The sequence below is a fragment of the Etheostoma cragini genome, chromosome 13 (genome assembly GCF_013103735.1).
Source record: "Etheostoma cragini isolate CJK2018 chromosome 13, CSU_Ecrag_1.0, whole genome shotgun sequence".
Classification (NCBI taxonomy): Eukaryota; Metazoa; Chordata; class Actinopteri; order Perciformes; family Percidae; genus Etheostoma; species Etheostoma cragini.
Genome location: NC_048419.1, coordinates 22,153,157 through 22,179,214, shown reverse-complemented (window position 1 = coordinate 22,179,214; position 26,058 = coordinate 22,153,157). Strand labels below are relative to the sequence as shown.

Genomic DNA, 26,058 nt, shown 5'->3' with positions numbered 1-26,058 from the left:
TCTCTCAGCAATGCTCACTCGCATCAGCACACCTGAACTCAATTTAGCATCAAGATGAATAGAATTCACACATTAGAGAGAAAAGCTGACAGAAGCTTCAAATTGACCTCAAATAAATTGTACGTCCAGTTTTCAAATGATAGATTGTATGTATTTAAAACATAAAACAATAAAAAATAGATTTGTGAATGACATTGATCAGTATTTTTAACAAGTCTTCTAGGCTTCACCAGCTCAGCCAGGCTTTGGTGATTACGCTTCACATCTGTTGTGTGACAAAATAATCTCAACTCAAAGGTCCACTTACAAGCTTTTTCTGAGCTTTCAATGGCATTGACAATACACAGGTTGTCCTCACTGTAATGTGTATGAATAATTAAACATAAAAACATGTTGAGGTTCAATCAACAGTATTTTGTGTGTCGCTTCATGTACATTTAAGAAGCCAAAACTACACTGAGACAGTCCTATTGCACAATGTAAAATTACTAATAATTCTTTTATGCACCACTGGGAGGGGCACTCGTCATTTTGTTGTGTTCATTGTAATATAATGTCAATAAAGGCTTCTTATCTTATCTTAAAAATATGAACCCATACCTTTACCTTCAGTGAAACCTGCCCGACCAGCACCAAATGTTAGAATTTGACCCTGAAACTAAAAGGTTTCTTCCAAAGGGAATTATGTTTAAAACATTACAGAGACATCAGAGCTCCTGTAGCGGTCAATCACTGGTATTACTTTGCTGTGATAACGCTGACAGGCTGGTAGCTAGCGGGCCACCTAGCCGGTCACATCTACAAAATGTCTATTATTATGTTTGATAAGTCAAGCACGTATGATACCATAACAGTTAATTTCTCGTTTTAAGATCTGGTAACAAATCAACAGTTGTAGTACCAAGGTTATTACAACAGTTGTAGGTCGTGCTCGTGTCCTCCGCCATTACCGATGGTTGATGCAAAATATATGGTAGGATCTTGGTGGGGAATTTAAAATTGTGACAGGTCACGAGTCCAAAGTACCACAGTAACAGACGAGAAGGCACATGGAGGAAGGCAGAATGATTCACAAGTTCATATCCAAACGGGACCAGTTTTAACTTATTGGTAAAGTTGGTTGTGATGTAAAGGCTCGTTCATGTTTAATTCATTGAATGTACAGTACAAAACCTTTACATTTTTATTCAAATATATTAACAGTTAAGCTTAAATGCTATGTGGTGATGGGATAACCTGCCCACTTGGCTGTACATTCTACTTTGCCATTGGCACGTTTGCCAAGCCAAGCACTGAAAAGCTACAAAGGGCCACTGCAAGGACCTCAGCAATTCAAACCTACTCACTTAAAGCCATTAGTGCCCCAGTGTTTACACTTCTCTCCCTTCAGCCAACAAGGCATGGATGGATCCCAAACAGAAGTGGTAATGAGGTCCTAAGCAGCCTCACGGCTTCAGACACTGAGACACTGGAGCAGAGCGGACCAATTCGGTCAGCTGCAGGAAACCAAGGCACAGAGAGGCCCGTAGTCCACTGTTGCCGGCTCACATGGGACCGTAAGGAAAATGTGATCCTGACACATTGTTCTGGCATGCATAATGGAGCCTTTTCAGTGCTCCTCAGGGGAGACCTGGGAGCCTGATCTTAAAGAAGTAACGTGACGTTGGTTTGATGGTTCTCCCTCCTCTCCACTTTGTCTAAGGGCCCTGTTTATGAGAAGTTGTCCTATGACTCATGTCTGCCGGTATTTCTAATTAGCTTTAAGGAAAATGCAAGGCAGATAATTTAACAGTTGCTCAGATAGTGGTACTGTAACTTAATAAGCAAAACACTGTTGACATTGTGTCTCATCTGTTTTTTCAGAATGGTCAGGCCAGGCTGTCCAGTCATTCTGCTCCACCTCTTCAGCATCTTTGTGCAGACGGGAGGTAAGAGACATCCTCCACATTGATTCATTCATCTTTTAGGGTGGAGGAAAGTCAATTTTAATCATCTCTTGTGCATTATTCTGGTTATAGATAGTACTCAGGACATCCTGTATCCATATGGACCCAGCCATAGGGATCTAGAGACTCCAAAGATGGATGATGGGAGTTCTACTGAAATTATATTGCTCATTCAATTCATTTTCTTCAATGTCCCCTACCGTTCCATCTATGTAAGCCTTGATAAAAACTCTCAAACTCTTATTATTGCACAGAATGACAGTATTCTTCAAATACTTTATTGGGATGTAAAAGGTTTATATTATAGCTTATGATGGTGAACTACAACCCTATCCGTTCTCTGTTCTGTCCACAGGTGAACAACAATGGTGTGATCTCCTTTAACGTGCAGGTTAGCCAGTTCACACCAGAGGCTTTCCCCCTGAGTGACAGCAGATCATTCATCGCTCCACTTTGGGCAGATGTGCACAACGGCATCCGCGGAGATGTGTTCTACCGAGAGACCACCGAACCTGAAATACTGGAAAGGGCAACACAAGATGTCCGGAAGTACTTCAAAAACATGCCCACCTTCACAGCCACCTGGGTCTTTATTACAACATGGCACCAAGTCACCTTTTATGGAGGAAGTCAGACAACCCCGGTAAAGTCCAAATCTTGCATGAATAATCTTGGTCACACATTTCCACAGCAACAGTGTTGAGCCTAGCTTAGCAAGTTCTAGCCTCCAACAATACAAACATGTCTTCCAACATTTTCAAAGCTGTCTTGTTTTTGTCTTGTCCAGATTGTTGAAAGGAAACCTACAGAACACCATCTTTTACTTAGTATCTAACTTTTTTTACACCGCAACTGTAAACTATAATTGTAAGCTATCTAATATTTGCTATATATGATGGAATCAAGTTTTTTGGAGCTGTGTTTGTTTCACTTTAGCTGGATGTTACCCCTGTGTCGAGTCTTTTTGCTAAGCTAGGATAATAACATCACAGACACACTGTACCTCTCTTCTGTCCGAGTAAGCATTTAGTTGATGATTTGCTTGTCCAAAAACATTTATTAGTTTGGGACACATTTGTGAATGTTTTTAGACATCTATTTACAAATAACTTTTGTGTTCTGAGCGTTCCAATGACAATTCCATGTGAGGCACATTCTACAACTACATTGTTATATCTTAGCCAGATATTAAACAGAAACTTTTACAACCACAAGTAGCCTTGTTTTGACTTACTGTATGTAGACACCTAGACAAGTTTTGATCTGCAAACGACCAACACCATAATTAAACCGCAAGCCCTTTTGATCAAATCTTGATCATATTTCCCAACAATATATTGTCTTGTTTCAATTTGCCTCATGATAAAAGATTGTCATAAGTGACCAGATCTACAGAATAAAATTTAGTCAGACATTTGCCTAGTGCAATTTTAAAATTCCACATATTACATTTTTACTGGTCAATGTACAATGAACAAACAACTGGGTTCTCAAATGCAGTTTAGGGAATCGGCTGTCTGCAAGTCAGACATTCGTTGAAAGTGAGACATCAGTTGAATGTTGAAAGGATTCCTCTTTTTTTGTATGTTATGTATGTTTTTCTCTTTTTGAAACTATCTTAATCCTCTTGTTTGATTAAAAGGTGAACACATTCCAAGCTGTACTAATCTCAGACGGCGCGGCATCCTTTAGTATGTTCAACTACGGAGACATCACATGGAGCACAGGAACAGCCAGTGGTGGAGATCCTTTAACAGGACTGGGTGGGACGACAGCTCAGGTATTCTAACAACATCTCTGAGATCAGTTCATGCGTCTGATATTACTTTTCCAGCACAAAAATGATACGATTGAACATTTCACCTCACATCCCTCACACCTCTCCCCTTTTCAGTCAGGTTTTAATGGTGGAGACATTGGGCACTTCTTCAACCTGCCAGGATCACGCTCAAATGATGTGGTGAACATTGAACAGACAACCAATGTAAATACCCCTGGGCGCTGGTTTTTCCGTGTAGACACTGAACTGATAGATCCTGCCAATGGCTGCAGCTACAATGGCAAGTTCAAACGTCAAACACTGATAATACTGTCCACACAGGTTTACAACTATACTTGTAAATATCTGTTCTGTCTTTCCTACATCATCTCCAGGTCGTTTTTACAGACGAGGGGAAATCTTCTGGCTGTCTGACCAGTGTTCACAGCGATGCCGCTGCCTTGACATTGACAACAAGGTGCAGTGCAAAGAGGCTCCGTGCGGGCAGCTGGAGACCTGTGAGCAGCAGGAAGGGGCCTTTTACTGCCAGCCAACCCGCACCAGCACTTGTGTGGTATTTGGCGACCCTCATTACCACACCTTCGATGGCTTCCTCTATCACTTCCAGGGAACCTGCTCCTACCTGCTGGCGCGGCCCTGCTGGGAGGTGGAAGGGCTGCCTTTTTTCAGCGTGGAGGCCAAAAATGAGAACCGTGGGGTCGCCTCTGTTTCCTGGCTTCGAGATGTCACAGTGGAGGTGTACGGTCACAGAGTCATGTTACCCAAAGGCAGTTTTGGAACGGTCCAGGTAAGAATCTGCGGAGCCCTTTATATTGGGAACTATCACAATATTTGCCTTTGTGTATGCTTCTTGGTTGGTTTATTCGAGTTAGATGGCTAAATTTACACTTTGCATTTGAAGTCCATCTTTGACCAGCTTAGAAGAGTTTTTTTAACCTTGATTTTTCATTATATCAAAGTACAAGCTGACGATACAGGATATAAAGTTTGTCATGATAACGGTAGAAGAAGAAAGTGACAGTATTCTAAATCGGCATATATTGACAATTGACTTTTTCAAACTGTGATTAAAAGTTTTCTATCATCATCATTTGGTCATTTTCTAATTTTTCCTCTGTTTCTCTGTCGAGGTGGACGGCTTGATGAAGACATTACCGGTCCAACTCCAGCTTGGTGCTGTCCGAGTTTACCAGTCTGGGGTTGCCATTGCTTTAGAAACAGACTTTGGACTCTTGGTAACCTATGACGGCCAACACTACGCATCCATCTCCCTACCCAGCTCCTACTTCAACAACACTTGTGGCCTTTGTGGTAACTATAACGACGACCCTGCTGATGATCCTGTGCTTCCTGACGGCTCACTGGCCGAAAGCGTAGTGGAGTTAGGGGGCAGCTGGCGAGCCGAAGACACAGACTGGAGGTGTACAGATGGCTGCGCCCAGAACTGCAGCATCTGTGACCCTCTTGTAGAAGCCTTCTACTTTCGCTCAGACTACTGTGGGCTCATCAACAAAACCGATGGACCTTTTAGGGACTGCAGAGCTGTAGTGGACCCCACAGCCTTTGTGTATAGCTGTGTTTATGACATGTGCAGCAACAGGGATAATATCACCACTCTCTGCCAGGCCATCCAGGCCTATGCTCTGGCCTGTCAGGCCCTCGGTGTCACAATACGATCCTGGAGATCTCGCAGCTTCTGCGGTGAGATTCAGTTTGATTCATTCATGCAAATAATTTATTTGACATATATTCACTTGTATCAACTAACATAATTTCTTCTTTTTAACGGTTCTCAGCTTTTTCATGTCCGGAGTTCAGCAATTACCAAGTGTGCACAAGTGCCTGCCCAGCCTCCTGTTCAGACCTTACCTCTCCCCTGTATTGTGCTCACCCTTGCACTGAGGGCTGCCAGTGTGACCAAGGCTATGTTCTTAGCGGCAGCCGTTGTGTTAAGCTTGAAGACTGTGGCTGTGAGCATAACGGCCTCTATTACCCCCGTAATAACACTTTCTGGGCAGGCCCCAGCGGTGAAGAAGGTGAATGTACCCTCCGCTGCACCTGCGGTTCTGCTGGGGAAGTTTCCTGCTTCAACGAGTCCTGCAAGGAGGGGGAGGTGTGTGTGGCTGAGGTGGGCTTGCTGGGTTGTTACCCTCGGAGGGAAGGTGTGTGTGCAGTCTCCCAAAACTCGGTGACGACCTCCTTTGATGGCACCTTCCTGCTGTTCCCAGATGACAGCTCCTACTACCTCCTGAAGCTGTGTGGCGCAGTGCCAGCTAATGGCTCAATGGTGGAGGTGAAGATGGGCAGGCGGCTGGTGAACAAAGGCCCCACTTGGAAAAGACCAGTGGTGGTTACAGTAGCTAACATGGAAGCTCAGATGGGAGGGATAGATTTTGATACAGTAAAGGTTAGAATTTCATCTACGGACCAAAAACCTTTTTTTATTGTCTATGTGCAGCTCCTGCAAACCTATGGCTATGACAACATTTTGTGTTCCAGGTGAATGGTGACCGAGTGGCGCTCCCATATGTCCATCCAATGGAGAAAATGCTGATCTACAGAGCACCAGGCAATGCTACGGTGGTGGAGTCCCGCGGTCTGCTTCGTGTCCAGTACTCTCACCAGGGATTCGTCAACATCTCCCTCTCCACCCTCTTCTACAATGTTACTTGTGGTCTATGTGGCGTCTTCAATAGCAATACCACTGATGACCTTCGCCTTCCAAACGGACGCCTGGCTGAGTCTACTGAACAGTTCACAGAGGGCTGGCGGTCTATTGCTGATGACCTTACCTGCAATGGTGACTGCGATGACCTGTATCGAATGTGCACAGACTTACGTCTCTACCAGAGTCCTTGGATGTGTGGCACCATCAATGATCCGGGCAATAGTTCATTCCTTGCATGTCATGCAGTGGTGAACCCCTCACCGTTCTTCAGGAACTGCTTGTATAACATGTGTGTAAAGGAAGGGAATCGTTCAGCCCTGTGTTCTTCACTGCAAGCCTATGCCACGGCCTGTCAGGATGCCCAAGTAGGGCTTGCTTCTTGGAGGAGTGTCACCAACTGCCGTGAGTTGAAATATCTTTACTGTATTTGAACTGTCTGGCATCTAACCCATAATGAGATTAAAAGATCAACTGTGTGGCTCTGCCAATAAGTAATAAATATGTATTTAAACACTTTAAACCTACCTTACTATGTTGTAAGTTGTTATTAAAAACGTTGACATGCAACACATAGAAAACTGAAAACGTTTTCTTATTAACATATAAACAAGTGACATATGTGTTACAACATGCAACAAGACATATTGTTTGTTCAACACATATCTGATAGCAGTTTGTTTCTACTTCCTTTTGCTATGGTAGATGCACAAATATACCAGTATTTTCATATTTAACTTCCTCTACAGCTACCAACTATGTCATGCCCCCCTTTAAGAAGCCATGATGTATATACGTATATATATATACAGTATATACTTACCCTGTAGAAACACAAAACTGACACTTTACATGTAATTTTGCTTACTCTCTATCATGAATTTAGATTCATTGCTAGTACCAGAGCACTCTTGTTTCTTTATTGTTCCCAAATAAATTTGACCCCCACCCTGTTTCACAGCAATCATTTTGAATTGTCAGGTCAGGAAAAGCACAAGTGGAACTAATACTAATGACAATGGCTCTGTTCCAACAATTATGGAAATGCAATGTAACTATTTCTTTGTCACACCTGTGTTTGATAAGGGAAAGAAAAAAAGATCTACTAGTATTCTTCTTAAGTTTCTCTTCACCAGTTCTCTATAGTCAGTGTTGTGCTAATATTTATCTATTATTTAGACCAAAAACCTGCTTTATCATTCAATGCCAATCAGGAGAATTCCGGTTGATTCCAACACATAGCTCTGTTGTTTGGAAATTTGGAGTGCTGTCAGTAGAGAGAAAAACTACACCAATTGGTGCTGCCTACACCGTGTTAGCCTCCTGCCAGAGTTAGCACCCAACAGGCTTAAACAGGGCAAGTTTTAAAAGTGTTGTTAGCCTCTAAACATTTTCTAAATTAAAATGTCCTTAAATTAATTATTAAATAATAAAGTTATGTTTTGTTCTTTCTCTTTTCTGTTTCTAAGCTCTCTAACTGCAGTCTCAACACAAGAACTAAACACAGCTGAATTAGCACAACTTTCATGCATTTATTTCACCTTTACATCAGTGAGATTGGAAGGCATCCCTGCACAGGGCTAGGCCATTTTAATGATGTTTTGAACATGTTTAGAGGCTTAAAAACATGTTTAGAACTTGCCCTGTTAAAGCCTGTTGGGTGCTAACTCTGACAAGAGGATAACACATTGTAGGCAGCACCGATTGGTTTTGTTTTTCTCTCTACTGACAGCACTTTAAATTTATAGACAACAGAGCTAAATGTTGAAATCGACTGGAATTCTCCTTTAAGGCTTCCTCCTTCACAGACCGCATCTGTAGTCTTACTCTAAGTCAGATTTAAACTGCAACCCAGTTTCAAAATGTCCACTGAAACTTCTCTTATCACTCCTTCAGGTAATTCACCTCTCAGCTGACCATTTATATGCTTCTTATGCTCCCAACAATGATGTTATTGCCAAAATTGTTTCAGCCACTGTTTGTCGCTTAGATGCTTATTTTTGTCAGTGTCCAACATTATGAAACTTTTTGTCTAACAAAAGTACACAGCTAACTTGGCCAGTGACAAAGAAAAGCTTTGTATTTATTTGACAAAAATATGATGGTTTAAAAACACCTACTGAGCATACCAGATGGCACTAGAGTGGTGGATTATACTTCAGTAGTGTTTTGAGAACTCAGACATTTTCTTTTGCCATAAAACTGGTCATCAGTGGGATTTATTGTAACCATGGTGAGTCCACGGGAGAGATGAAAACCACCATTCAATCCTACTGTGAGTCAAAACAAAGGTTTTTGGTGGAGTATTCCTGTAATATGGATTTTGCCTGTTGCCTATGCTTCTCGCTTGCTTTCTCATACCTTGTTCTTCTGTCTCAGCTATTCCATGTCCTCAGAACAGTCATTTTGATGAGTGCACCAGTGCCTGTCCTCTGACCTGTGCCAACTTAGATGAACCTGAAGAGCCATGCCCTCTGCCGTGCCAGGAGGGGTGTCAGTGTGAGGAAGGCTTTGCGCTTCGCGATGGCCTATGTGTGGCACGCAGTGATTGTGGCTGCATGAGCCACGGACGCCAGCTTGCCACTAATCAGACTTTCTGGACAGATTGGGAGTGCCAGGAGCGCTGCTACTGCAATGGCTCTGACAACAGTGTATACTGTCAGCTCGCACCCTGTCACACTGAGGAGTACTGCCAGGAGAATGACGGCCTGTATTTCTGCCAGCCGCGCACTGAGGCCCTGTGTGTGGCTGCTGGTTATGGACATTTTCTGCCATTTGGTGGTGTACCGTTTGAGCTGCAGAGCTCTTGTTCTCTTAGGATGGCCACCACAAGCTGTGGCAGAGAGAACAGGGACCCCACAACCATCAGTGGAACTTTCCCTCAATTTAAATTGGCAGCTCGTAATGAGGAAAGGGACACAGGCCAAGCAATTTGGGTGAGGGGCTTTGTTCTGGAGGTCTACGAGTACGAGATTGAAGTGTCTCGAAGCTACAAAAACACTGTCACAGTGAGTAAATGAACCAAGTGATTATATATTTTGTTTCATATGAGGAAATGCCTTGAATAAAGAAGAAGCTGTGACCAGGATAATAATAGGAATATGGATTATACCACCATTTTATGCATGACCGCTTAAGGTCATAGTTGTTGTGTATTTGTGAGGACACGTTATTTCTAATCAAGCCGATTGAATAACTAGGCAGAGGGTGAATTCCTCTTTGATTGGCTTAAGGTGGATCTAATTTCAATAGGCATCTTTTATCAGGCTGGATTTGGCTCAGACAAATCCCTGACCCTGAGCGACATTTGGACTGGGTTCACAAACCGACTAAAAGATCTGAGGAGGAATAGAAATGACACACATAACCCAACGCTTACACGCAAGTGCGTGCACACACACACACACACACACACACACACACACACACACACACACACACACACACACACCCACACACACCCACACACACGCGCACACATACACTTTTCTCATTCTCTCTGTTTCTGTCTCATTCTCTGTTTTAAAATTAGATTAAATGAGAATCTCATAGAAGCTCTTTCAGTGAGTCTTAATGTTATCCACTCATCACCTGGGTTTCCCCACATACTTTGAAAACAGGCAGGTCAGTTGGATTACAAACTATGACTTGGTGTTAAAAAAAGGCTTCCGTAGGAATGTTTATGTGTCATCTGATGTGGATCCTAGCATAAGAGTTAAACCTGTTCAAACTAGAACCAGTTTTATTAAATCTCTCTTCACTCAGGTGAATAAGGAGCGTTTGTACCCTCCACTGAAGCTGGGCCCCGGGAAGGTCAACATCTTCACCTGGGGCATGCAGCTCATTCTGGAGACAGATTTTGGCCTGAAGGTGGCCTTTGACTGGAACACTCTCCTCTTGTTGACGTTGCCTCGCAATCTCTACAACAGTTCTTGCGGCCTCTGCCACGGCATGCCCTTATCCCCACCCACCCTTACCACCACTGACTGGGGCATGGCCTGGGCAGAGAGGGACACCTTCTGCCAGGTGGGCTGTGGAGACTCCTGCCCACGTTGTGGCTTGGGAGAGACCAGCGATCTAAATGACACCCCTCTCATGGTAACCGATGCCAATATGAACACAGACACGGACAATGGGGCAAATGAAGTTGACACAGGCATACGTTTCCACATTGGAAATGGACTGTATGTGTTTGTGGAGCCAGAGGCAGTAAGGCTGTGCGGGCTAATTGTGGATCGAGGAGGTTCATTTGCACGTTGTCATAGCAAGGTGGCGCCAGCATTCTTTTATCAAAGCTGTCTGCAGGACACCTGTTTGGACCAGGGATCTCAGGATACAGTCTGTAACTGGCTGCAGATATATGCTGGCACCTGTCAGACCCAAGGTGTGCCTGTTACCGGCTGGAGGAGCGACACACCATGTGGTGAGTGCACGTCTGGGCTCACCTGAATTTCAACAAGTACTTTGATTATGTGTGTAGTGCTGCAAATGTCTCCACACACATCTGTTCTTACCTTTTGTGGCATCTATTTTATGCAGATAGTATTATTTGTCCAGGTTTCTCTGAGATTTCTGCTTCCTGCCCAATAAAACTGAGGTGAAACAACTTTCAATTGAGCTTCACCATGTTAAAAAATGTCTGCAAAATATCCTTCCAGGAACAAAGTCCTATTTCTTTGGTAGAAAGTACTTTCATTCAAAACTGTTGACAGTGAGCTATATGGATTATTTACAGTAACAAGGATGTTTTTACTGTTGAAAATTAGAGTAATTGTCAGTGCATTGAGTACCACAAACCTAATTTCATTCAACTCTGTTGTATTGGGTTTATGGCAGAGAGGTGCATATCTCAAACCCTGGGCACATAAAGCCAAAGGTATCAGAATGACCAGATACCACCAGATGTAAGTTAGAGGACTTGTTATTTTTTATCTGGGTGAACTAGGTGAAACGGTAATATAAAGAACAGTAACTGCACACAGTTATTTCACCCGGCTGCTGTAAGTCAGGAAATAGTTGCATAACATTACTCCTCCTAAAACCAAACATTTTCTTTTTTACATTGATGTGTGCATGAGTTAGGCAAATGAGATAACGTGTTACTTACTGAGCTTCAGTGGTGTTTGGGTTATTCTTGAACTTTGGATGAAGCCTGGCTGTTGCTTCTGTATTTATGCTAAGCTAGGCTAACCACGTCCTGACTCCAGCTCCATACTTACAGGCAAGTAATAGATTAACATTGGTCTTCTCGTTGTCAAACTGTTCCTTTAAACAGCTGCCATAGAGCCACATGAGCCCAACAGTGGACACTCCAATCAACACTTATCCACAAATATTTACCCCTGGAAAATCAGCATCTAGTTAGCCTGGAAAATGTCCTATGTGCATAATGTAGTCAGTGAAATCGTTAGCTAATACCTTTGCCAACCTGCCTGCTCCCAGTCCAGAGCTGTCCACCTAACAGCCATTACTCCAGTTGTGTGTCGGTTTGCCCGCCCCAGTGCGCCCCAGCCCGCGGCCAGAGGGACTGCAGCCAGGACTGTGTGGAGGGCTGTCAGTGTGACCAGGGCTACGTGCTCAACGGCAAGAGCTGCATCCTGCCTCAGAACTGTGGCTGCTACTCTGACGGCAAGTACTATGAGGTCAGTCCCACATCCAGCACTACATGGAATAAACTCAATGACATACAGCAAAAGCTGGCTATTCATACCTAAACACTAAATCAGGCTTGTATTAGTTAGAAATCAGGCTGGTACTGGATGGATGGATGGATAGATAGATAACATATACATACAAACATATATACATACATACATACATACTGTACACACATAAATACTGTACATATATAAATTGTACATACAAACATACATACAGTACATACATAGAAAGATCAGAGGTTAAGTAGGGGGATTGTCTTTCAAGTTAATTCAATGATTGACATGTTTAGAAATTAAATTATTTGAAATGTCATGGAAGAACTAAGACAGATTTTCTACATTCAATCAATAAAGGTAAATCTTCACACCAAACTTGTATTATTGCAAATTTGCATCAAAACCGTGGAATTGTTTGAATATTTTTATTATAGATTAATCTGTTGACTATTTTGTTTCCATTAATCTATGCATTAGTTTGATTATAGACTGAGCGTAAATATAGAACAATATTCATCACAATTGATTGCTTTTTTTATCGTCCAATACTCTAAAAAATCTGAATATTTTGAAATTTTTTACTATTTAAAAAGACAAAGAAAAGCAGCAAATTCTCACAAGTGATAACTGGAATTTGGGAATCTTTAACACAGAAATGTTGCTTCAAAAAAGTCAATTTTCAACATTTATAAAATACTTAATTGAGTAATTGTTTCAGCTTTTGTTTAAACCAATGTCTTTCTTTATTTCAGCCCAAGCAGCTGTTTTGGAACAGTGACTGTACCAAACGCTGCCAGTGCATTGGACGAAACCTGATCCAGTGCGACCCGAGGCGCTGTATAGCAGAGGAAGAGTGCACCCTGCGGTACGGAGTGCGGGGCTGCTTTGCGCGGCGTTCCCAGCACTGCGTGGCGTCTGGCGGTGGGGTTTTCAGGACCTTTGACGGGGCGTCACTGCGGCTCCCGGCCTCCTGCTCCTTCGTTCTGTCCACAAACTGTCACAAGCTGCCTGACCTCTCCTTCCAGCTCATCGCTAACTTTGATAAATGGAGCACACCCAACCTCACCACCATCTCCCATGTCTACCTTTACATCAATGAGGAGAACATACTCATCTCTGGCAGCACTGTCAAGGTGAGAGAAGCGTTGGACCATCCTTAGATTGTCAGTACATCTCTATGTAAATATCTATCTAAATATTCGAAATTACTAATTGAACTTGTCATGATTTTTATTCTGTAGTTTGGTTACATTACATGGACTCTGAACTTGATCAGTTCTACAGTGGAAGTCATGTTAAACCCCTAAACCTGAAATTACAAGCATCAAACGTTAACCCACATTAGCAACACTATCAACTGTCTATGTAAGGGATAATGTAGAGCGAAGCGGTTGTTATAGCGAATACAACCCAGCCTCGCTCTTTGTTATCCCTTACTTATCACATGGCTTGGTTGAATCCGGCGGCTTTCTGCAGTCTACTAATTCTTAATAACAGACTTTTGCTATGAAAAATATCAGTGTGTGATAACACTTGATACTGGTTTATTAAACATCATCATTTGGTCATAATAGACCAAGAAAGGCTCTAACTGCAAAACCTTTAAGTGTATAAACTGTAGAGTTAAGGGGTGCGTTGTATTGCTTATGAATTTAACATTTCCTTTGTAAGGGGAGGCTTGTATTGCTTCTGTCAAATGCTTTATTATAACAACTATTTCTATTAAGAGATTATTTGTTGACATTATAAACTTACTTTCCTTCTGGTTATGTGCCGTCTGTCGTCAAAGATGCTTGTATCTCCTTGAGAAACTAAACACTCCGATCCAATTCAAATCTCCCTTTTTAAGCTTCAATACTTGCACTCCAATTGACCAATTCCCACTAATAGCTTGGTAGAGCTCCTCCAGTTCAAGCTTGTTTCCATATCATTTCAATCAAAGTGCACCCACTGAGGTAGATAATGACTTGCTGATTGATTTCAACTTTGGCTCTTAATTAGTCTTAATCCTGCTTGACTTGAGTAAGCCATTGACTGCAAAAATGTTCTGAACTGCCATAAGAACTGTGTTGGTATTAGTGATTATGGGCTCAAGTCATATTCATCAGAAGCGTAATTACAGCACCATCTCAGATTGTCACAAACTATGCTTTGGTCTGTCTCTTCTTTTTGGGTATATGCTACCCCTCAGTGATCCTTTGTGAAAATGAAATCATTTTATGCAGATGACACACAAATCTACATTCCTGCCCCAGGTGATTACGTGTACAAGTTTCAAGCTCAAACAACACTTCCCTGTTTTAAAATCTGTCAGCCAGGAGAAAATAATGGCAATCTTAGTTGTCTATGAAATTGTCAAATAACAACTCTCCTCTGGGTACATTATTTGCAAAATCCCATGGTTATGGTTTATCTTGGATTCCCACCTCACTTTCAACAATTAAAGACATCACTAAAATGATCTCCTAATTATATGAATTCAATTAAATTATATTTATAGTGTCAAACCATAACAGAAGTTATCTCAGGACACTTTCCATATAGAGCAAGTTAAGACCAGACTCTAGAGGGTACCACAATAATAACATTAACAACTATAACAATAATAGAAATAAGACTAATTATTATTATTATAGCTGCCGAAAAGCAAGAATGTGATACCCTATATGTGATACATATAGGTTTCATAGGTCAGTACAATTCTAAATATTTGAGAATTGTCATTTTAATATTTAAAATCATCACAGTAGGTTCATTATCATCACCTGCAGTCAAAAGAGGAATCAAAATCCCACAGTGGTCAACAGTGTTATGGTCACTGAAAGTAAATGAAATAAAAGGGACTGTGTGTCTTGTCTCAGAGATGTAAAGATTTCTGTCTCCTGTTTCTTCCCAGGTTAACGGTACGCCAGTGTCGGTACCGTTTCTGACTGGGCTGATGACACGTCTGTCCACATCCGAAGGTTTCATTGTCATCGACACAGCTCAGGACATCCAGATCCGATACAACCGTTTCAACACCCTTAGCATCACAATGGGTCAGCGGCTGCAGAACAAGGTGTGTGGTCTCTGTGGGAATTTCAACGGAGACCCCAGTGATGACTACATCACTTCCAGGGGCAAGCCTGCTGTCAGCGCCCTGGAGCTGGCCCAGAGCTGGAAGACCAACGGTATGCAGAACAGGTGGGTGAGGCTTACAGACACGGTGGAATATGTTGCACACAAAATGTATGTTAATTGTACAATTGTTGCAAAGCCTTTTGGAGATCAAAGTGTTACATTAAGCTCCACTAATTAGCATTGTTTTGACCATCTAACAGAGATTCATTGCCAAACTCTGCAGTTCTTTTAGCTCATTGTTTTGGCTTTACAGTCCACCATTGTTTCTGCATTTGGGTGTCTTTGAATCAGTTGAGTCCATGCTCACTGTAGGTGCATAGAAAGAGCTTACAGTGAGCACAGTACTGAGTACAGTATTTGCAAGAAGGGAAAAACAGACACATTAAACTAATAATAAAAGAGTAACTTTGACAGTTGGATGTTTATCTTTCTCCTCCAGTTGTGATGAAACCCAGTTTGTGGCTCTGGCTCAGTCCTGCGACAACACGGCGGTGCTGGCGCTGCAAAGTGAAGATGCGTGTCAGAAGCTCACCCAGCTGAAGGGCTTCTTCCAGCCGTGCCATGGCCTGCTGGATCCCCGGCCCTTCTACCAGTCCTGCTATCTGGACGGCTGCTACAATCACCGCAAGGCTCAGGTCTGCGGCTCGCTGGCAGCCTACGCAGAGGCCTGCCGCTCCATGGGCACCCTTACCACCAAGTGGATCACCCAAGAGAACTGCTGTAAGGGCAACGCGAGGCACCAGCCTCTCCCAGCACACACACACACACACACACACACACACACACACAGAACTGTATGTCTCTCTTTCTGCCGCGGGTAAAGTTTTTTGAAGGTGACTCAGATGAGATGTAGATCAGATTAGGGGTGTAAATCACAAGTTTTATAATAATTCGGTATTATTTCGTTTTTTGGGGACAAAGATACAGTATTTGTTAATATCTTAAAGTCTGTCAAGATACAATTTTGATTCAATTCAAACGGTTGGATTTTGGTGGCTGGACCGTGAGAGGACACTGTTTAGAGAGAGTGAGAAAATCAAACTGAAACTGGAAAGGTTGTGGGGGACACTGAGAGGGACGTGTCCTCCCTATCTTAAATTAAAATTAAGCCCTTGGCAGAGATTCCACCCGGTGTTTTTCATCAGCCATTGTTTGGCTGGTTGAGTCACTACACTGAATATGCATATTTACCTAAAACTTTAGTGCGTTGCTTTTTTATAATAATGAACATCTGTTACATTCAAGCCATTGCCAAATGAGTTGATACAAAGCCTGTTAAGACATCCAGCTTCACAAAATTATCTCTGTATTTCTCAATATAGATAGATAGATAGATCAATAGAGAGATACTTTATTCATTCCAAGGCAAATTTTAGGCATCCAGTTGCTTAGACATAGACTATAACCACCACACATACACACATATATCTCACATACATAAAAATAATCTCTTACAGAAATTTAAAGCGTTAACAATTCCTGAAGTGATTACAAATGTCTGGTATGGACTGATCATGTGATTAAAATGGCTATGGCTATGTTTAGAAAATGGTGTTGTCCATCAACTTTTAGTCAAAAACTTCTGAAGAGTCCATCGCGTCTTTTTAATCCTCCGTGTCCTCCTTGGCTATAAGTAACTGTGTGGAGGAGGGGTGGGAGAGGTGCTTAATTACCGGAGGCTTGAGTCATGTGTGACGCAATGAATTCATCATGGGGGACAGAGAAACTACAGCTTTAAGCCAGCAGTGTGTGTGACAGCTAACATTGTGCGTGGACCTGTCTTTAGCAGAATGGATCTACGACCCCTGTGCAGGAGAGATCTGCACAAACTTCACCTGTGAGCTGGAGAACGGAGGCGACTTATGTGGCTGTCCGGAGTTGCCCACCAGCACTGGAGGTGAGTGCTTTAAAGAGCAACAAGGCCTTCATATCATGCATAGCCGCTTTTTCTTTTAAAAGATCATTTTTGGGGGCTTTTTAGGCCTTTAATGACAAGACAGCTGAATAAGTGAAAGGGGAGAGAGAGAGGGAATGACACGCTGCAGGTCAGAGTTTAACCTGGGCCCGCCCCCTCGAGGAGTAAACCTCTGTATATGGGCAACCGCTCTACCATGTGAGCTATCAGCGTGCCTTGCATTAGGGTATCAGTATCAGGGTTTCCGCGGGGGCTTAAAAAGTCTTCGCTGAAGTGTTGTGTTCCAGGTCTTAAGTCATTTTAAACAAGTCTTAATCTTCCTACGTCAGTGTGACTCTACCTCTAATGCTCATAACATGTTTTTTTCTAATTCCGTGGTGCTGCGTTTGCTAGTCCAAATATTACCTCCCTATAATATAATATAATATAATATAATATAAATATAACTTCCTTTGCAGCCAAAACAAACAAAATGTAATACTGTACCTGGCTTCAATGTGAATCTTCTTGGTTTATAATATTCCAAATATGTAAACTGTTTTGTTGTACTGTATGATCATAGAAGATTTTGTTTAATGTGGTTTGAATGTGTTTTCAGTGATTGTCATTAAGAGGATTTAGTATTTTACTCTTTTCATGCAACATGCCTGTGAGCAAGTAAGTGCGTGTTAAAACATTAGACTGTCTTACAGTATAATATTCTAAACTGTCAAATAGAGCCATTTCTGATATTTTTTCTTTAGAAAAAATACCTCATGACAATCAATCAATACAAATTTTTAATATACAATTATAAAAGTTTTGATAAGAAGCCCTTCAATTTGTTTTTTAATGTTATTTACTAAATCTGACATTTAACAGCTGCAAAACACAATAATCTGAACTCAAATGTCTACATATTTAATACATATACCAATCTGTGATAAGATAAAATCAACCGATAAAATCTGCCATGTCAACGTTGCAGTATCTCTATTATGAAAATTACTGCTGTATTTATTTTTCACATGCATGTCCATGTAAAAACTGTCTCCGCATTTAAAACGTTTAACTTTTCTCACCACGCTTCTGCAAATAATGTAGTCAAAATTTTTCTGAACATGTCAGCATTAAACTGTAATTTTATTTTGTAGTTAATGTGTACTGTATGCGTGTACTAATAAATCCTTTACTTCAGAACGTAATGTTCAGTGTAAAGGAAAAATAAAACTTGACCCAGATTTTTCACTGGGAGTGTCTGTGATGCGTTCCGGCTGCGTTCCGGTTTTGTACCGTCCTCCGCCATGCGCCATACCACACCGGGAGCGTCTTGGAAGCGGAGCGTCTTGCCTGCCCAGATTATATTGTCTCTATAAAGCACTTTACAGAACAATCACGTGTTACTTAAGCTAGTATCTACCTTTCACTCAAAGAACTCCTGTAATTAAACTCTATGTCTTTTTTTCTGGTGTTGTTGTTAAAAAAATATCTGTGATGTCTTATTATGTTTTTCCATCTATGTTTTTCCATCTCCAAGATGAATCTCTCGATGTAAACAATGTTCTGAGGGGGGTTTAGTAAACTGACAGGATGCTCAAGCTGTTTGACTTCCTACTTGAAGTAATGGTTTTGGTCTCCCACCGCCATGTACAGTACCTGATGTCTGTCTGTACGTTTGGTAGGTGATGATGACATCATCCAGGCGGAGGTGAACTGCAAGCATGCTCAGATGGAGGTCTCCATTTCCAAGTGTAAGCTCTTCCAGCTGGGCTTTGAACGAGAGGACGTCAGGGTCAACGACGAGCACTGCGCCGGCATCGAGGGAGAGGACCGTATCTCCTTTCGCATCAACAACACAAAGGGTCACTGTGGCTCCATCGTACAGGTCCGTTTCCATTCATTCCTATTCTTACAGCACCTCGGCAGAATGCAAGAATGAAGTCCCCCTTTCAATACCATGGATAGTGACACTCGGGCCAACAATGCCATAACAATTATTTACCAACTTCAATTTTTAATGGAAAATAATCTCAGAATGAAAAAGCACAACGTGGTGTCAACATAAAATAAACCGTTTTCAACAACGGCAGAAACATAAAAAATTCACCCAAGAAAACATTTGTTTGTTACTCAGGAGTGTTTTAATCCACACCAACGCCTTTGTCCTAAACTTAACTGTCCCCTCCTCATGACGCTCACTTTTTCTGGCTAAACTCAACTACCATCCATGGCCCCTGAAAGGTCCTTTGAAAGGTCTCCTGGCGGTGCCTGTAGCCGGCTCGCAGTCACCTATTGGCGGCTATTATCCGGCGTCCTAGAGCTCTAGGACAACTGCCGCTCTGATTTTATTGTTAAATGGCACTATTCAAATTACAGCACTTTACTTTAGTTTACTTGTATAATATAGGGTCTGTTGGTGAAGTTGCATTGATCACTTTGAGGTGAGGCTACATTTAGTTCCCACCGATGATAAAAAATAATTCAGCAGGGGCAGGGATATGCAGACCAGAAAAGGGGATATCCCACGCAATGATGTTGTAGCGTCTCTCATGTATCAACTACTGTCGAGCATTTGCTTCTCTGTCTCCTGACGATGACTCTTCTAAACATGTCTCTGCCAGTCAAACAGCACACACATCATGTATAAAAACACTGTGTGGATAGAGAGTGTGAACAACACCGGGAACATCATCACCAGAGACAAGACCATCAACGTGGAGTTTTCCTGCGCCTACGAACTGGACCTGAAGATCTCCCTGGAGACTGTCCTCAAGCCCATGCTCAGGTCAGATAGAGCACACGTAGACATTAGCTGTAGAATAATTAGTTTACTTCAATAAAAAAACTAAAACGCTAGACATACCAACTGACCACATTCCTCCTCCGCCCTCCAGTGTGATAAACCTCACCTTACCGACCCAGGAAGGAAACTTCATCACCAAGATGGCTCTATATAAGAACTCCTCATACAGGAACCCTTACAGGGAGGGGGAGGTGGTGCTGAGTACGAGAGACATACTCTTCGTGGGTGTCTTTGTGGAAGGGGCAGATGAAAACCAGCTCATCCTCATAGTAAACATGTGCTGGGCCACGCCGTCCCGCTACAGCAATGACCGACTCCGCTATATCATCATAGAGAGAGGGTAGGCTTGGAATCACACACACACACACACACACACACACACACACACGCACACACACACACAATGTCGACATCCAAAGCACAGCACTGCTGCAATTTACAATTATTTGTGTTATTTATAAAAGGTATAGTAAGTGATGGTAATCCAATACACTTTTTGTCAAATTCAGTGAATATCTTCTCATGGTCACCCAGTTCTTTATTTACTGTGTGCGCGAAAACAAAATGCTGTTTTCAATACATGTACTAGCATTTACTACTAGTTGTCCTAGTTTGCACCTTCAGGGTTGAAAGCACTCAATTGGAAGTTGCTTTGGATTAAATGACATGTAATGTAATATTTTTTTGGTAGTTGAGTTAAAATATCACCCAGCTTTGCGCAGAATCACATACTGCACCTTTACTCTGTTGATTTTTTTAGGGCTGCACGATACAAAGGAAAATTTGATTATTTGGACTTTAACAAATATTGTGCCTACCTGTGATTTTGGTCATTTCCATACACGTGCAGCATTTTGTGCAGCCGTATTTATTTTTTTACTTGTTGGTTAGACTTTAAAATATTAGAAAGTAGTGAAAACTGCCTTTTGAAATTTCCCAGACCCAAAATTGCTTTTTTAAAAATATAAAATAAAACGAATCAAACACCTGATAAGCAAGAACCTCTGCTTGGTATGTGACATAAACACAGTCTATTCCATTAACATCCGTCCCTCTCTAGGTGTCCAAACATTAAAGACAACACCATCGGCATGGCAGAGAACGGTGTCTCACTCACCTGTCGCTTCCACGTTACCGTCTTCAAGTTCATCGGAGACTACGAGGAGGTCCACCTCCACTGTGACGTCACTCTGTGCGACTCGGAAACAAACGCCTGCAAAGTGGTGAGGACATCTTGAAATCTTCAAAGTAAAAGTGCCGATAAAACAATGCCTGCCGTATTAATGTACGTGTACTGTGCATCCAGAACTGTCCACACAAGAGAAGAATGTACTCGGAGGAGAGTGACCATAAAGAGCACATACTGACTGTGGGACCCATTAGAAGGAGAGGTAAGTAAGGGCCGATACAGGTGTTAAGAGCCGACCAACTACACTTTGCTTAATTTTACCTCTTAAATGGGTGGAAATTCAAAGCAAAACAGCTCCTAATTACATTTCTGAAATCTTTAAGGAAGATTTCAAAGACTGGAACAAAGCTGTCCACTGCTATCCAATCAAGTTCCAAAGCTTTTCCAGGATTTGCATGACTCACCTGTAAAGTTTCCCTTTAGAATTAGACTGGTGTGAGGAGGAAAACGGAGGCTGTGAGCAGATCTGCACCAGTAAGATGGCCGGACCGGTCTGCAGCTGTGTGACTGGGATGCTGCAAAGAGATGGGAAAAGCTGCCGGAGTAAGCACCAGACACACATGTACTCACAAAACATACACACTGTAGTACGTCAGAGGTGTTCAATGTCCTGTTGGCACACACAATACAGAGGTCGCTGCAAAAAACTGCATTAGAAGGGCTGTTCAGAAATGATAAATTTGTCTCTACTTGTGGTAGAGTCTGTTCTAACCGTTCTTCACATTTTCATCTTCCCCAATTATACAACAAGCCTTGCTTGGTAGGGAGTACAACTTTCCCTGACGTTAATAAGTAACACGAGCTGGATATTTGATGCAGAAATAAAGCGTTAAGAACCTGCTACCTGCGTCACTACACATGACCTGGATAGCTAAAGTAACACTACTTTGATAGAGATAGGATAAAGAAGTTATCTCATTTACTTCAGCGCTTGCCATTGTGTGCGTGGCCTCTGGTGCCGGCTATTTGTCAGCTACAGTACTGTTCAGTTTGGGTTAGGTTACATAAGGGAGAGTTCATTTACATACAGTTTAACTCAGTTAGGAAAGCTGCCAGATGCTAAATAGTGGTAATACTTATCCTCTTTACGCATGTTGCTGTCATGCTTATGTCTGTTAATATAATTATTTTTGCCATTTACTGCTTACATCCTTTATTCAATAAATAGTGAAAAACTATAAAAAACAACACAATAATTATATGTATAGATTATGTTTAAAAGAAATCTGTAACACAATAAAAAGTGTCACTGAGCATCCAATATAACTAATGCTTTTCTTCTTTTCCCAGCTGCGAGCCCGAGCTGTAACCTCACACCTGCGGTGTCTCTGCTGAGCGTCAGCACTGTGATCTCCATGTTCCCGGCTCATATTCACACTCTCCTCTCCTAACACCCTGCCAACCAAGGGACACAACAAATAAAAAAGAACAAAACACAGAAAAGACTTGAAGATGCACAAAGTTCATCAGCGTTGATTAGCCAGTAGATCAGCAGTGTGCTCCAGTCCGTAAATCTAGACAGAATACACTGGGCATTCAGAAATGTCCGAGGCCACGTAATCTAAATGCAACTGAAGGTAACTACACAAAAAAGTAAGCCAGCTTTCCAGCCATATAGACAAGTTTCACCCCAACTTCCCTAACTTTGTTATTCTCCACCTCCACCAAATCCATAATATATCAGGACACATTGTTTATTATTATGTACTTAAAGCCACTATGTGTAGATTTTTTTTTAAGGTGATTATAACATATTTCAAATTATTCTGATGGCTTTTGTTTAAAGAAAAATGAATGCATTACTGTCTGCCACAATGTGTGTTTTATACTACCACCAGATGGCGCCAAGGTTTGACATGTTCTTATGCTATATTGTACATTGCACTCAGAGAGCGCAGATCTCTGCCAATCACAGTGCCCTATCTCAATATTAATGCAGTGGAAATGTTCCCAGTCAGAAACACAGTTCTTTTCTCATTAATCCAACACCACATGAATGCAGCACAAACCTCCTATCTTGCAAAGTAAAAAAAAAAGACATTACACAGTAATGTGTTAATCTTCCCTGTTACTTGGATCTGCTCCCAAATGTAATGGGTTCTTCCTTCGCCCATGCTACACCCTTCCACCAAGTTTCACAAAAGTCTGGTCAGTAGTTTTTCTGAAATCTTGCAGACGGACAAACAATCAAACAAAAAAAACTGACAAACTCAAGTGAAAACATAGCCTAACCTCCATGGCGGAGGTATGGAGTGGGAGTGAACCAAAGACAGTGGTGTTGAAGGAAAAACATCTGATGTCCCGACCTCCACACCTTTACTTTACAATGCGATGAACACATTCTGCATTGGAACTGAAAGTAAATCACTAAATAGTTACAGATACTAAATAGTTGCGTGATGGACATAATGTCTAGGAGTCAGAGTAGCATCATCTGGATACTGACATTTGCAATAACACCTGATATTAATAAAGATTCTCGTCATTTTGTGTTCTGCCCACACTGTGATTGGTTCTCAAAACACTAAAATAAGGTCAGCTATGGGGGACTTGTCAGAAAACATCTGTGACCGTGAGGGTCTAGCTCTCCACAGCCACAATTAATCAAGTCCACAAGAAGCCTCAAGGTGAATATCTGGAGACTTCCAGTTAGAGCAGCTGTATGAAACAATTAGTTGTTGAAATGATTACTAGATTAACAGAAATGGTAACTAATTAATCAATTTATGTAATTCTTTAACCAAGAAGACCAAACATTGTCTAGTTCCAGCTTGTCCCAGCTTCAGTTTTGATCATTTTCTGCCTCAAGAAAATAATTATCTGTTAAATCGATAAAGTAAACAATGATCACACCCAGTACTAAAAGCACCAGGACTGCACCTATCCTGCATAAATTATCATTGTTAATAGCGGTAAGAACAGTCAAAAATATCAGTTAACCTACATGGGAACAAGTTTCCACAAACAAGCACATTGTATCTGCTCACGGCCCAGCTCCCTAACAGAGACGATAGAGTTTGTATCTGTAACGATTCACTCTGCCAGAATATGTTTTTCTAATCCAGATAATACCCAAATACATGTTAATACCAGGTGTACATGGGCTCTGATAGTGGAATAAAAGTCTATTGGACAGTGGACCTACTGGCTAGCGTTAACCAGAGCACAGCTGATATATTAACTTCCCGTTGGATGTCCAGACCAACTAAGTGACAGTGTTTAACATTTTAAATCAACAAAATCTACATCAGCTTGTGGCAGTAAAGAGGCTACGGATCAGGTAATGAGACTACGTGGATGTCAAGGTGGAGTTTTTTGAGTGAAGTGTGTGAGGAGAGCACCTTAACAGGAGTATTTTTAACTCAAATGTTAAATGATGTCATACAGTAGATTAGTGCCCAGGTTGTGTTGCGGCTGTAAGAAATGCAATTAGTTGTTCCATTAAAATATGTAATTGTTTTTATCATTTCCATCTTAATCAGTTATATTGTTGTAACGATCCTGCCAAGAAATATTGACTGTTGGCTCTGACGTATTGATTCTGAACAACATTTTGCCTTTTAGGGTAGACATGGGAAGACATATTGTAAAGCTGTCAATAGAGTAAGGTTCTCAAAGTATAATCCCTGGTCAGTGTTTTCTATTTGGCACCTTATGGTTGTTTAATGTCAATATATGTCACCACACATCGTGTGTAACCCTTCAATGTTTCTCACTGAAGCCAACTCAAATTCTCAGTTTTGGATTAGTTATAGAGGAAGTAGCAGTTTTCCATAGGTCGGCCTGTTTTGCTACCTTCTATGTACAAATGTACAGTCCTTGTCTGTCAGTTTGGTGGTTTATGCCATGACTTCTTTTTTTTAAATAATCCGTATCTTTTTTATGTTCAAAAACATTTCCAAAATATGTTTTAGTTTTGAGAGCAGAGACACCAAACTTTTAATAAATTAAGTTCTCAAAGTCAGTGTGAGTCAAGTTTATTTGATGTGTAGCATGCAGACAGTGGGGGAAGAAGAACTCAGATCTTTTACTTAAGTAAAAATAGCTAGTAAAAAGTTACAATATTTGCCTCTGAAATGTGCAATTACTCACGTAAAGTACAGTGAATTACAAGTACCTTAAAATTGGCCTTAAGTACAGTACTTAAGTGAATATACTTAGCTATAGTCCACCTTTGAAGACAGTGTTAGTACTTACATAAGCCAGCAGAACAACCTTTCCAATCGTATCAGTTTCTTTATTTCATGCAGTGATTCAGAAGGTAGACCTGGAACTTTGCCTCCTAGCAAAACTAATTCCAATCAAATGATCAGTCTCATTCAGTCCACACCTTTTGATTGTGTTCAGTTCCTTAAAAGTTGCATAATCTATTCAAGTAAATTCTTTCTGTGCTGAAAAATTCCTTAGAAGCATTTATGTACACGATAGTCATCCATCAACTATCAGTGACGTTTCATCTCTGAATATGGAATGAACATCAGACAGGACTGTCCCCCGGGAGACCGCTGTTTGTGTCCTGTGTGTAGGGTTGGGCATCAATCTGATTAGAACAATTCTGATTCCAAATCCGATTCTTCCTTTCAGTTACGGTTCTTATAGATATTTCATTTTGTTTTATTTAAGTTTTAGGCCTTTTCAAAAGTGAAATAAAGCCACCCGTTGGAACACCACTTACTGTGCTCCATGGCTGCAACATGGAAGTACAGCGGCCGCTACGGAAACCAAAACGTGCACGTGTTAAATTTGGAACTGATTATTCCCAAACGATTCTAATAAAAAAACATTTTTACAAATCCATTTGAATTGTAATATTTTAAACGATTCCAAGTTGGCACCGGTTCTCGAGGCCTAATCCTACCTGTGTGAAACCAAAAGTCAACCTTTTAACCTACTTTGTTACGTACCTTACATAGGCTACGTCACTAACGTCACATACACAACTAACAAACATAATCATTTAAACCAAAACCATAATCTTCTCCTAAACCTAACCCATAGTTGTGT

General features: G+C 41.4%; 1 protein-coding gene across 2 annotated transcripts in view; it reads left to right on the top strand.

Moving 5' to 3' along the window:
* Positions 1-25,018, top strand: part of tecta (tectorin alpha) — a 49,271-nt gene extending 24,253 nt beyond the window's left edge. The window contains exons 2-24 of one of the 2 annotated variants that reach the window (XM_034889781.1): positions 1,864-1,928; positions 2,019-2,158; positions 2,302-2,589; positions 3,589-3,726; positions 3,841-4,006; positions 4,101-4,513; positions 4,857-5,427; positions 5,523-6,133; positions 6,226-6,796; positions 8,771-9,399; positions 10,157-10,814; positions 11,834-12,033; positions 12,801-13,181; positions 14,945-15,231; positions 15,608-15,888; positions 16,955-17,065; positions 18,745-18,947; positions 19,684-19,847; positions 19,957-20,205; positions 20,926-21,088; positions 21,172-21,256; positions 21,478-21,597; positions 22,345-25,018. In XM_034889781.1, coding sequence (XP_034745672.1) covers positions 1,865-1,928; positions 2,019-2,158; positions 2,302-2,589; positions 3,589-3,726; positions 3,841-4,006; positions 4,101-4,513; positions 4,857-5,427; positions 5,523-6,133; positions 6,226-6,796; positions 8,771-9,399; positions 10,157-10,814; positions 11,834-12,033; positions 12,801-13,181; positions 14,945-15,231; positions 15,608-15,888; positions 16,955-17,065; positions 18,745-18,947; positions 19,684-19,847; positions 19,957-20,205; positions 20,926-21,088; positions 21,172-21,256; positions 21,478-21,597; positions 22,345-22,445 — 6,594 coding nt within the window. In that variant the 5' untranslated portion in view covers position 1,864 and the 3' untranslated portion in view covers positions 22,446-25,018. The remainder of the gene's footprint in view (positions 1-1,863; positions 1,929-2,018; positions 2,159-2,301; positions 2,590-3,588; positions 3,727-3,840; positions 4,007-4,100; positions 4,514-4,856; positions 5,428-5,522; positions 6,134-6,225; positions 6,797-8,770; positions 9,400-10,156; positions 10,815-11,833; positions 12,034-12,800; positions 13,182-14,944; positions 15,232-15,607; positions 15,889-16,954; positions 17,066-18,744; positions 18,948-19,683; positions 19,848-19,956; positions 20,206-20,925; positions 21,089-21,171; positions 21,257-21,477; positions 21,598-22,344) is intronic. The other variant, XM_034889785.1, reaches the window with a different exon arrangement.
* The last annotated feature ends 1,040 nt before the right edge of the window (positions 25,019-26,058 follow it).